At 35.1% G+C, this 13,937-nt stretch overlaps 1 protein-coding gene across 7 annotated transcripts in view; it reads left to right on the top strand.

Moving 5' to 3' along the window:
- The window catches only part of GOLGA4 (golgin A4), a 123,931-nt gene that overhangs the window by 25,578 nt on the left and 84,416 nt on the right, over positions 1-13,937 (top strand). For 3 of the 7 annotated variants that reach the window (XM_072793389.1, XM_072793388.1, XM_072793391.1), the window contains exons 3-4: positions 3,501-3,599; positions 7,995-8,057. In XM_072793389.1, coding sequence (XP_072649490.1) covers positions 3,501-3,599; positions 7,995-8,057 — 162 coding nt within the window. Of the gene's footprint in view, positions 1-3,500; positions 3,600-7,994; positions 8,058-13,937 lie in introns of those variants that run through there. The other 4 variants (XM_072793394.1, XM_072793393.1, XM_072793392.1 and 1 more) reach the window with 2 other exon arrangements.

The raw sequence follows: 13,937 nt of genomic DNA, 5'->3' as shown, positions 1-13,937 counted from the left end.
TATTAGTAATAATGAGTCTTATGTTTTTCTCTGCCAGTTATGCTAAATATTTATATCTTTTTAAAGAACCAGTATGGTTCTACTTTCTGGTTGAGCGTGCTGAGCATTTTCAGAATTAGAATAGCAAGTTGATCTTTGATAACTTATTTTTCTCAAGTCTCAGGTGCCCTCAGATTAAACAAAAATACCTTGAATCCATATTGCTACTTCCTGGTTGCCTAGGCTGATATAACTTTCTTCCCATCTTCATATTACTGTTGGTCTTTTCAGTGGTGTTATGGCAAGGGAATGTTAACATCTGGTGCTTTTTTACTATCTTTTTTGTTTAGAGACTTTATATTAGTATATATTCTAATATATATGTGTGTGTGTGTGTGTGTATGTGTGTGTATATAATATATATATAGACAAAATAGGGCCTTAAGTTGTGGTCTTGAATTTATTCAAAATAGTTTACCCATGGTCTGTACAGAATTAATATTTTTTCATCTGCTGCTGCTGTTGTCATGTTGTAAACAATTTTATTCTTGTATCTTTGGTATATTATGACAAGTACTTCTTAAAATGTACATTGTTGGAAATAAAAACAGTGAGTTTAGTGTACCTTAGTACAGCTGACATCTGTATATGACAGTGTCTAGGAAGATAGAAACAGGAGTTCCTCTTGTCATGGCAGAGAGACTTATACATACTTGCTAAAGTACTAAACTTTTTTTTTTAAAGATTTTATTTATTCATGAGAGACAGAGAAAGAGGGAACGAGAGAGAGAGAGAGAGAGAGGCAGAGACACAGGAGAGAGAGAGAGAGAGAGAGAGGCAGAGACATAGGCAGAGAGAGAAGCAGGCTCCATGCAGGGAGCCTGATGTGGGACTCGATCCCAGCTCTCCAGGATCAGGCCCTGGGCTGAAGGCAGTGCTAAACCGCTGAGCCACCAGGGCTGCCCAAGTACTAAACTTTTTAGAGACCCTCCTCTAATAGGAGTTACATTAATTCATAGGAGATATGCTAATTTGTTACTTATAGTGAATGCTAGTGCATGCCTTAGGGCGGTCATTAAGACTTAAGTTTCTCTTTGAACTCTGGTTCAGAAGGACTGGGAGGGTTCTGTGGTGCCAAAGTTAGATATAGTGCTGCAAGCCAGGACCTGGAGTGGGGCTCCCAACACTGGAAGAAAGAGGTTGAGAAAAGCTTTTGCTAACTGCTGCCTATAGTTCTCTGTGGCCCATTATGAAAAACTGCTGTCCCTAGGGAGGCCTCGTGACCAAGAACTGAAGCATACCTCACGTTGGCTTATTGTGACTGAGTCAGTGATAACCCTTGTATTGCCATCGGGCAAGAAACTCAAACTGGAGCCTAGGGAGTCAGATTGACTGGATAAGGAAAGAGGAGTACAGAAGGAAGGAGAAAGATGATACCTCCTCAAAGTGAACCTGTATATGAAAATTCTAAAGCAAATGCTAGGAAGGCAGCCATTAAAAACAGGAATTGGCATATAAGTTTATCCTAGAAAAGAGTAGTCTAGAAAGGACTTTAAAACAAATATGTTTCGTAAGATACATGAAGTAATGATTTTCTGAAAAAGAAGATAAAATTGTGGGGAAAAACAGACTAAAACAAAAGTAGGTAGGTAGGAAAAAGAACCAATTAGAAATCCTTGAAGTGAAAAAAAATTGTTGTAAAAACATACATCAGAATAAAACTCAAGACAGATCCCAAATCACAGGAAAATTAGGATATTCAAAAGGAATACTGAGTAATTCCACCAAAATCACATAGAGATAAATATATATATGTAAGAGTAAGAGATGTGGCGGAAAAATCAAAAAGCCTTCAGAATTCTAATGGGAGTTGTATATATCTTCACAAATGGTCAGACAGTGTTAGTTCAACAGATGGCTTCTTCTAAGGACCACAGAAGAGGTGAATTAAGTTCTTACAAGATTTGGATTCGAATTTGAGCAGAGCTTGAGAGACATGGAGTTGAGACAGAATTTGATTGAGAATATTTGGGAACTGACCATGTAAGATTTTCATAGGCATAAGAAGCAAATGACAAGGACAGCAAGTGGGAAGAAAGGGTCTAGGTTTTGAGGTAGCTGTCAATGGAAACTAACTTTGATACACTTGGCTTTTACTTGGGCTAAGGGCATGAGTGTAAATTGTTTTTTGGTAGCATCTTCCTTTGAAATGTTTGGTCAACATGTTTTTCTCTGTTGGACATCAATTTTTGTGAGTGTGTGGGTGTTTTGTTTTGTTTTTTGTTAGACTTCAAACACTCTGTGAAATTTTAAATTATTTTGTCGTGTGGGCCAGAGTGACTTCATTTCAAATGTTAATTTTAGAAGCCTAAGAAGAGTAAATTTGTATAGCCTTTAATTTAAAATCACATCCATTCCAAGGATGACCTTTCTGAATTCCCAGAGGAGTTCAAATTTTCAGCAAGAATAGAAACTTGGATAAGATGAGTAGCCAGAGCCAAGCAGGCATCTAGTACATTTTAGTACACCACTAATACTCAACTTTTAGGACCAGATGAAGAGTTAGTGGAGGCTCTAGTCAATATCCATAACTCTATAGTACTAAGATGAAAAGTGTAAGTTCTTAAGGTTGTGCAACATTTCTGATATAAGTTCTTTATTATATGTAATATATAACATAATAATATACATTACTTGCTGTGTTAAGATTGCAAAAGAATGTTTTTGGTTTTTTTTTTTTAGTTTTTATTTTATTTTGAAATAATCATAGATTTACAGGACATGATAAAATTTCTTTTAGGGGAGGGCCTGTGTATATTTTACCCATTTTCTCCCAAAGATGTCTTCTGTAACTATTGTATGCTATCAAAACAAGGGATTTGACCTTGGTAAACTGTGTGATACCCATAGAGCTTATTCAGATTTCAGCAGTTTTTCATTTAAAAGTTCACTTTAATTATAATTTATTCTAAATCTGATTCATGATTATTAATATTTTGGTGTATAGTTTTTGAAAGAAGACTGAAGGACGGAAGAGAATATATACTAAAAGAATTAAAGTTTCTTCTGTACATATTGGAGAAAACTTTCTAAGTACAAAGTAAATGATTATTTAAAATTTTATGTATTTTGTCCTCCCCATAAATTTCAATGCTATTATTTTGAATGTATTTGTTATGTTAAGGCTTTGTGTTCTTTACCATATGGTTCTTACTAGTTTAGAGACTTAGACCAAATTGGCAGACACGTGGTATGCTGTGGTGGCTGTTGCATATATCATTGTATGCCAGTTGGTTAAAGTTGGGCTTTGAAATTCTGAACAGCTCGACTCCTCTCCATTCCTGACCTTTGCAGCAACTTGTTATTTCTGTTGGTGGAGAGATGGTAGCAGTTGTGATGGTGCAAGGCCATTAGTGTTGTGCATGCTGCGTGGTGAGAACAGTTTGCAACATGCCCTTATTATCTGTTTTTCATTATTTGTTTTATTTTTATACCTCTACTTATTACACTGAATGAGACAGCTACTAGCCGGGATGATAGCAGAGCCTGCTTTTCTCTCTGAGTATACTATCTTTGCTTTGGATTCCTCCAAACAGCCTAAAACAGAGCCTGACAGTGTGGTGAGTCCTTCCACCGCTTTCTGCATTCCCTTTGTGGGGAAGCAAAGTAATTTGGTAATTCTAGAAGCAAATCTCTGCTGCTTGTCACTGACTGTCTCTCAAAGCATCCTCAGTACCCTGTTGCTAACCCTGCTCTAAAAAATCAGAGTGAATTGCTGAATTCTGATGGCTGGTGTGTTTTCTGGTAGCTTTTTAACAACAATAAAATAACACTTTTCATTAATGTAGTGAAGACTACCCTCAACCTGATCTAAACTCTAAGTTTTCTCTTTAGGGAATATTTGCTTAACTAAAAATGGTATGTTTTGCTAGAAATCTCTGTTCTACTATTGGTAGGAGGCCAAGAATATTTTGAGATGTGATTCATATTTTAAGGAAAAAAAGTATTATATGTAAATCTATAATTGAACAACATTGTGTAGGTAGGTAGATTCTACTGTAATAAATAATTGCATCTTATTTTGAGAGAGTACTAGTTTTCTATATATTAAACATTTGAAAGGAAGTAATTACTCATTATTTTCCAATTCAGTGAATTCATACAATTTTGAATCTTGTATATAATTTCAGTTTGAGAAAGTGCACTGTTTTCATATGTATCTTAAGTTGTTAACTTAGGAAATTAAGAGATATTTTTTGCCCAGTAAAGATAGCTTTTTGTGGTATGTTGGATACTGAGTGAGTTAGGATTGAGGTTTTCTTTTTTTTTTTTAACTTTTATTTATTTATGATAGTCACACAGAGAGAGAGAGAGAGGCAGAGACACAGGCAGAGGGAGAAGCAGGCTCCATGCACCGGGAGCCCGACGTGGGATTCGATCCCGGGTCTCCAGGATCGCGCCCTGGGCCAAAGGCAGGTGCTAAACCGCTGCGCCACCCAGGGATCCCGGATTGAGGTTTTCTTAAACGACAAGAATTGATTTAATTTACTAAGTAGCTTATGATGAAATTAGAACATTTCTCTACTTAATCCATGCAGCCAGGACAGATTTGGTCTGTATATAGTCAGTAGCAATCCTAAATTACATTCTGAACTTGGTTTTAGAGAAGAAAACAGTTGAGGCACCATAGTTTGGATCTCAGGGCAAAGGGTCTCTCCTTGGTTTTGGCTACAAGTAATATGTCACTCTTTTCAAAACTGGTTTGAGAAAGAGACCGGAGTCCCAGTTAAAGATAACTTAGCAATTTATTTTATTTTATTTTTTTAAAGATTTTATTTATTTATTCATGATAGTCACACAGAGAGAGACAGAGAGGCAGAGACACAGGCAGAGGGAGAAGCAGGCTCCATGCAGGGAGCCCGACGTGGGATCGATCCCGAGTCTCCAGGATTGCGTCCCTGGCCAAAGGCAGGCGCCAAACCACTGCACCACCCAGGGATCCCAGCAATTTATTTTAAAAACACAAAATGAGGGGCCTCTGGGTGCCTCAGTTGGTTGAGTCTGCCTTCAGCTCATGTCATGATCCTGAGGTCCTGGGATCAAGCTCCACATTGGGCTTCCTGCTCAGTGGAACCCTGCTTCTCTCTCCCTCTGCCCCCTACTTTTGCACATTCTCTCTCGAATAAATAAATAAAATCTTAAAAAAAAAGAAAATACAAAATGATATTACTTTATACTTCATGTTACAGTAACAGAGACTTAAAAAAAGCTTCTCTGTGACCCACTTCCATATATAAAAGTAATTTAAGTACCTCTTCTATTGTGAAAAATGCTAATGAGGCTTTATAACTATTTAAAAATAATTTAAGTAGACTGTCTTCATTCATCTTATTTAAATTTTGTTCAGATAAAAACTTCTCTCTCTTTAACAAAGAGAAACCATAGCATAATGTAAAATGGAATACAAATTTAGTGAGAGTCTATTTCTGTGTTCATCAGCTGATACCTTTTACTTAATTCAGTTTTTTTAAAAAACGACCCCAAATTCTAAAAATTGCTTAGTCCTCAGCAGTCAGTAAATAGTTGTTGAAAATTGAACAAAACATAATTGAAGACAATTCTGACAGGGAACCTGTATGTGCTTTTAAATTAAATACACTTTAGATTATAATAATTTTTCTCTTGTCTTAGAATTGCTCCCAGGAGAAAGTATTGCTGACAGTTGAGTATTGACATGTGTTGAGCTTCTCTCTGGAAGGACTTCAGAATTCTTTTTTTTATACCGAAAGAAGTAACTGTGTAAGGATTTGACAAGCATATATTGAGCCTCACCACCAGTCAGGCAAAAGTTAGGTCCTGTGGACCAAGATGAAGATACAGGGTTCCTGCTCTTTGAGAGTTTATAGTTTACTGTGGAGACATATGCTTACAATAAAAAGGAATTAAGCCTTCATAGAAGAAAATATAGGCATAGGGAATGTGTTAGCCCTCAAGCAAGCGATATGAAGCTTCATAAAAGAAGCTGCATTTGAAAGTTAAAAGGTAAATGAGAATTGGCTGGGCAGAAATGAAGAAGGCATTACAGATAGTGACAAAATCTTTAATTTTGCTTCCTAATTTAAATTTACAAGGTACCTTAGCAAATACTCTCCTTAAGCTGTCCTGCATTTATTTAGATATATGGTATGATATATATATTGAAATACATATGCAGGGAGGAAAAGTTTTTAAATATTAGGTTGTGTTTGTTTGATAGGGTGAGAGGTCAAACAATTATAGAATAGTTTTTTGTGTCATGTGTCAAGTAACTTAATATGGATTCTCTTGCCACTCTTGCTCCTAACTTAAATATCTTAGGGAACCATTTCATTTCTTTTCTCCATAACTTGACTGTCTCAATTTTCAGCTTATGGACCAAGAGACTTGTTGAACTCAACAAAGTATGTTTTTTATTTTATAGCGTGTAGTGTAGTATATTTTAAGGGCCAGCAAGCATTAATTATCATGCTTACACAGACATAGCCATATATACAACTTAATTATTTGAAATGTCAGAGAACAGGAAGATAAAAGTTATGTTCCCCCAACTTTTCTCCCCAGTAAAACTCAAAGGAAAATGTCTTGGACTGATATAATTTGATAATAATTATTATTATTTTTAAAGAGTATGTGTGCACACAAGAGCTGGGTGGGGGTAGTTGGAGGGGGGCAGAGGAAGAGGGAGAGAGAATCTTAAGCAACCTCTACACCCACACTCTTTTTATATTAGAAGGAGAAGGTATTTCAGTTATTGTTAGAGAAAAATCCAAATACATTATGGAAGTGGAAATAGTAATAGCAGTATAAGAACTCTCCCTCGTCTCCCGGTATCCATTACCCAGTATCATCTGTTAACTCAAGGCTGTCTTATTTTATTATACCCTCGCAATTCTCTAACCGTCCACCCCACACATGTATACCTACCTCTCTTCCCATGCCTCCATCTCTATTGGATTATTTGAAGCAAATTTCAGAAACCTTATTCCATCTAAATGTTTTGGTATATATTTCTAAAAGATAATGACTAAAAATGTATAATACATTTATCACACCTAAAAATTAATAATTTCTTAGTATCAAATATCTAATGAGAGTTCAAAAATTTGAGAACACTTGCAAAGCTGATACTTATATTTAAGAATTAATATCCAGTTCTATTTAAGAATAAGTAAGGTCAGTTATTTGACCCTTCCTTGGTCGGCTTTGGAAATTTATGGGAAATGTGTTATTTAGCTACCAAGTTACTGAAACATAGTGGCTAATATTTGCTCTAATGCTTTGTTTAAAACTTAGAAGTTATTTTATCATGAGCTACTTATGTAGCTCTAATTTTGGTCATAGTATTATGAATGCAGTATAGAATTTTGAATCTCTAAGAATCTCATTCATTATCATGGAACCTACGCCAGTATGTTGTGATCAGTAGGATGTCACTTAATTTAGAACATTTACTTTCTTATTTGGAAGATTTTTTAATTATAAGTTTTTCTGAAAATTGCTTTAACAATTTCATTTAGATTGCTGGTTTCAGATGAATGAGGCATTTCCATTTCTTGTTACAAAGATATTTTTCAGGTCTTAGCCCAAATAACTTTGAGTATTTTTTTATCATAGGGAACTCTTGACATTGTTTCTTTTTCTGGATAGTTGTCTATTTGAATGACTTTTGCTAATTGAATCCCTGATGTTAATTTTGTCATGGGGGGAAAAACTGGGGACATTATATTGGGGAGAGGCATGTGATTAGCTTGAAATAAATTTTGCTATATACTAATCTTTGCTATTTAGTTACATATAGCAAAATAAATTTTCTAAATACTCACCATACTAGTTTTGCCTTGCATGAAAACATTCTAATAAATGAACTAATTTTGTTTGATAAATGTATTTAATTGGTACTTGGTTTTTGTTCTTAACAGTTTTAACAGTTTAGCTTTTTGTTCCTTTTCTTTATGATGTTTCTTTGTTTTTCTTAGAATGCATCCATCCAAGCCACGAAATCTGACAGTGTTAATGGAAGTGAACCACCAACTCCTCAGGTCTGTTACTAATGTTATTTTAGAAAATAGCAAGTCATTTCAGAGTGTTGGTCCATCTATATTATTAGCATCTGACTTTCTGTTGGAACAATAATGTCCATAGATTTGATAAAATATGTATGGAAACCTAGGTTTGTTGATGCTTTCTTAGAAACAGTTTTAAATGAAAATGTTTCATGTATACACACCAGTCATGTAATATGCCATTGTTACTCATTTAAGAAATTAATGGCAGTGAAGAGAAAACTTTTTGAAAAAAAGGAATCTGACTTTATAGTTTAAAAGATTATAGTTTAAGATTATAGATTACTATAAAGTTTAAAACTTTATAGTTTAAAAGATTGAAAGACATTGAGTTACATAATTTAGAAAGTGGGGATATGGAGCATATGGAATTTCTTTTAAAGTTTGCTCTAATGCGAGTATTTTACTAGAAAACTTTGATTTAAAAAAGTCATTTGGGAAAAAAACAAAACAAAACAAAAGTCATTTGGGGAGTGTGCAGCTCAAGTGACATTCTTTTGACTCTTTACAAAAAAGAAAGAAAAAAATTCATTAAGAATATCATAATGGCAGCAGTGTCTGAGATGAACATTTGTTTAGGCTTTAGTGATGATGTTATCATTAATCTGGCTATTCTCAGCAGTCTCTGATTAGGACAAAAACATTTATAATCTGTGGACCTGGATCATGTATGGAGACAATTTATGAGCTATATGATATATGAATTAAATTATTTAGACTAAACATTCTAAAGTATTGTCTGGCAAATGTACAGATTATAGCTTCCAAAATTCTATGAACAGATTCGGTGGACTGAGGATCTCATTCCTTTGGTGGGGGCTGGTCAGGTGCTGGGCATAGTCCAAGTCCCTGAGCTTATTGACTCTGGCTTTGCCCAGTTTCCCTAGGTAATTCCAAGTCCTCTACAAATACATCATTTTTTATAAGCTTCATGAAGTAGGGGTAAAATATTTGGATGTACCACTCTACATGGTACTGGGCAGATCCAGTGATCTTTAATGAGTATTATTAAAAATATTATTTAGAATGATTATTTTCCCTTTACAGAATAGTTCAAAAAGACTATAAATACTGTTATGAATACAAAAACTGAATGATAATCAGCTTTATAACACATTCAGAAGAAATTTAAGTTTTCAATAAGGTGAAGAATGAGCATGGATAAAGTTCAGGAAGTAAGCCCATTGAAAATACAACTGTTTTTCTAAAAATGAATAAGGTACCGGGGATCCCTGGGTTGCTCAGCAGTTTGGCGCCTGCCTTTGGCCCAGGGTGTGATCCTGGAGTCCCGGGATCGAGTCCCGCATCAGGCTCTTGGCATGGAGCCTGCTTATCCCTCTGCCTGTGTCTCTGCCTCTCTCTCTCTATGTCTATCATGAATAAATAAATAAAACCTTTAAAAAAATAATAAGGTACCTATTATTAACTATGTATCAGGCATTGTTAAACATTTTGCATATATGATCTCATTTAATTCTTATCACAAGGAGATGCCTTTACTCAGTCTGTTTTTTTTTTTTTTTTTTTTTTTTTTAAATTTTTTTAAACTTTTATTTATTTATGATAGGCACACAGTGAGAGAGAGAGAGGCAGAGACACAGGCAGAGGGAGAAGCAGGCTCCATGCACCGGGAGCCCGACGTGGGATTCGATCCCGGGTCTCCAGGACCGCGCCCTGGGCCAAAGGCAGGCGCCAAACCGCTGCGCCACCCAGGGATCCCTCAGTCTGTTTATTTTTAAACATATCTCTGAAAGTTGGTTGTTGGCTGTTATTAGCTAATTGGGAATAATGTATATTCTTGAAGGGGGTGGAGTGCTTAGTATGATTGGGCATCTTAACATCAGGAGGAAACCAGGGGGTGACACCAAGGTAGGAGAAGAGATGGTACAATGCAAGCCCAAGAGTTTGTAAACACAGCTGCCTGTGATTGCCTTATTACTGGGTCAGATATTCTACATAAATCAATTGGTTTTGGCATACAATATAACAAACAATTTTCTCCTTTTTTCTTTTCAACACAGTATATTATGAAAATTTTCAAACATACAGAGAAATAGAACTTTAAAGTGAGCATGTATATACCTACTGCCCAGAGTATATCATCGATACTTTACTATATACTTGCTTTATCACAAATCTGTCCATGTATACATTATTCTATCTGCCCCTCAATCTATTTTACTTTTTTGATGCTTTTCAGAGTAAGTTGCAGGCCATAGTATCCTTCCTTGTAATATTTTAGCATGTATATCATTAACCAGAGTTCAATATTAGTATTTAAGTATTAATGCTGTAATTACTTTAAGGAAAGAGGAAGGTTAATACCACATCTGATAATTAATTCTCAAGTTAAAAATACAAGTTAAATCAAAATTTAAAGGACCTTGATATGGAACTGACTAGTTTCAGTGGTTTAATTAGTTGTGTAATTACGTATATATCTATTATGCACACAGCCTAGATGTTGGATAGTAATGAATCATGATGAAAATTTACTTTAGTTAATTTATCTGATTAAAAGGTAGTTACCTGGGATCCCTGGGTGGCACAGCGGTTTGGCGCCTGCCTTTGGCCCAGGGCGTGATCCTGGAGATCCAGGATCGAATCCCATGTCGGGCTCCCGGTGCATGGAGCCTGCTTCTCCCTCTGCCTGTGTCTCTGCCTCTCTCTCTCTCTGTGACTATCATAAATAAATAAAAATTAAAAAAAAAAAGGTAGTTACCTCCCTAGAATTTTTTTTTAGATTGAAGTATAACTGACATACAATATCTAATTAATTTCATACGAGGTATAAATCATAGTGATTTGATATTTTTATACATTAGGAAATGGTCCCCATGATTAGTCTAGTTACCAGAATCCATCACCATACAAAATATTACTGACTGTGTTCCCTGTGCTGTACATTACATCCTCCTCACTTCTTTCTTTTATAACTGGAAGTTTGTACCTATTCTCTTTACATATTTTGCCTTCTTCCCCAGACCCCTCCACTCTCTGGTAAGCAATAGTTTGTTTCTTGTGTCTTTGAATCTATATTGTTTTTATTATATTATATATATATATATATTTTTAAAGATTTTTATTTATTTATTCATGAGAGACAGAGAGAGAGAGAGAGAGGTAGAGACACAGGCAGAGGGAGAAGCAGGCTCCCTGCTGGGAGCCTGACGTAGGACTGGATCCCAGGTCTCCAGGATCACGCCCTGGGCTGAAGGCAGGCAAAACCGCCGAGCCACTCAGGGATCCCCTGTTTTATTTTTTTTTAGATTCTGCATATAAGTGAAATCATATGGCATTTGTCTTTATCTGACTTCTCTCATTTAGCATAATACCCTCTAGGTCCTCTAGGTCACAGATGGCAAAATTTCATTCTTTTTACATGGCTAAGTAATATTTTTATGTATTTGTTTCTATTATATAGCATATATATATATATATATATATATAAAATATATATATTTCACCTCTTCTTTATATAATATATATATCTCACCTCTTCTTTATCCAGTCATCTGTTGAAGGGCATTTAGACATTCCTTCTTTATCTTGACTAGTATAAATAATGCTGCAGGAAACTTAAGGGTACATATATATATCTTTGAGTTGGTGTTTTTCTTTTTTTTGTTTCAGATAAATACCTAGAAGTGGAATTGCTGGATTGTATGGTAGTTCTATTTTTAATTTTTTGATGAACCTCCATACTGTTTTCCATAGTGACTGTGCCAGTTTATATTCCTACTAACAGTGCACCAGGATTCCCTTTTTTCTACATCCTTAACCAACATTTGCTACTTTTTGTCTTTTTGATAATAGCCAATCTGACCACTGTGAGGTGTTATCTCATTGCAGTTTTGGTTTGCATTTTCCTGATGATTAATGATGTTGAGTATCTTTTCAGGTGCCCGTTGGCTGTCTGCATGTCTTCTTTGAAAAAATGTCTATTCAAGTCCTCTGCCCATTTAAAAAATTTTTTTGATATTGTATAAGTTCTTTATATATTTTGTTCTTATATATTTTTATATATTTTGGATATTAATCCCTTATCGAATGCATGATTTGCAAATATCTTTTCCAATGCAGTAGATTGCCTTCTCGTTTGGTTGATGGTTTCCTTCACTGTGCAAAAGCTTTTTAGTTTGATGTAATCCCATTTGTTTATTTTAGTTTTTGTTACCCTTGCCTGAGGATACTGATTCAAAAAAAAAAAAAAAATACTAAGACTGATGTCAAAGAGCTTACTGCATACCTTTTCTTCTAGGTGTTGTGTATTCTTTTTTGAGGTAAATTTTATGTAAAATGAAATATACAAACCTCAAGTGTGCATTAACTGAGTTTTAACAAATGTATATGCTAAACCCATATGCTAAACCCATACAGAGGTTTTAGAACATTATCAACACCCTAGAAAGTTCCTTTGTGGTTCTTCTCCCTCCTAGAGGCAATCTCTTAAATTTTTTTCCACCATACCATGGATTAGGTTTGCTTGTTTTAGAACTTTATATAAGTAGCCTCATATATGTATAGCATGTACTCTTGTAGAAAGCTTCTTTCAGTCATGATAGTATTTTTGAGATTTCATCCATGTTGTTGTAGTTATCAGTAGTTCCCCTTTATTCTTTGTAGGGTTCCTTTGAATAGATATTACATGGTTTATTTACCTTTAATGGACACTTGGGCTGTTTCCAGTTTTTAACTATTATGAATAGAGCTACTATAAACGTTATTGTAGAAATCTTTGTCAATGTGTGTTTTCATTTCTTCCTTTTTGACCATTATAGATTGTGTAATAATACTTTTTGATGATTTCTAGAATAACATATACTGTGTGTATATATATAAAATGATGTGTTTGATACATATCATTTTAACCAAAACATTGAATGCTTAAATATCTCTTATTAGATCATCATTATCATACTGACAGATTAAGATATAACTTAACAAATGTGTATTAAGTACTTGCTTTGTGGAAAGCATTGTGACAAGGAACCAGAGATAGGAAATAAGGATTATTTTCTAAATGAGCATAAAGTCTAGCGTGAGGGTGTGTGTGTGTAGCAGATATAATGACAGGAAAACTTACTTAGTGCTTACTGCTTATAGCACATTATTTAAAATATTTTAAATGTGCTCACTCATTTAATTCTTATAACAATCCTACTCTTTTACAAATGAGAAAATTGAAACACAGAGGCCTTAAAAACTACAAACTACTAAGTGGTAAAGCTGGGATTCAAATCAGGGAATTTGGTTCAGAGTCTGTGTTTTTAATCATTGTCCTGTGATGTCACGATAGTTATTCTGGGGCTTAAACAACTCAGGTGTTACACCAGCATGTTGGTAACTAATGGTGAGTCCGAATGCAAGAAGTGCTCCAGTAATGGTTCTGGTAAAAGCTGAGGCCATTAAGGTTATTTCTGATGAGTGAGATCTGAGGTTTCCTAGAAGAGCTGGCATTTGACCTGAACTTTGAAGGATGTCTGGATTTTCCTATGTAGGGAAATTATGGGCAGTGGTACAGAGGCACACAGTGATGCATTTGTTTCAGGGCAGGAAGTTGCCTGTTATGACTCAAGTTTTTGGTACACAGAGGAGTGAATTTACAGAGAAAAGGGTCTTGGGAAGTGGGAATCTTGAATATAAGCTAAAGATTTTGAACTTTATATTAAATGGGGAATCCAGTTTCAGAATTGGAATGAGATGGTCTGGATGATGTTTTAGACAGACAATTGTGTGGTGACAGTGCAATAGGGCAGATTGGGGTAAGAGATTAGAGGCCAGGGAATACAAGGCTGCTAAGGTATCCAGCTGATGGAGGATGAGAGTCGGAACAAGAATAGTGTTAGGGGAATA

This window comes from Canis lupus, chromosome 22, assembly GCF_048164855.1.
Source record: "Canis lupus baileyi chromosome 22, mCanLup2.hap1, whole genome shotgun sequence".
NCBI lineage: Eukaryota > Metazoa > Chordata > Mammalia > Carnivora > Canidae > Canis > Canis lupus.
This window is presented reverse-complemented; position numbering and strand designations above follow the sequence as displayed.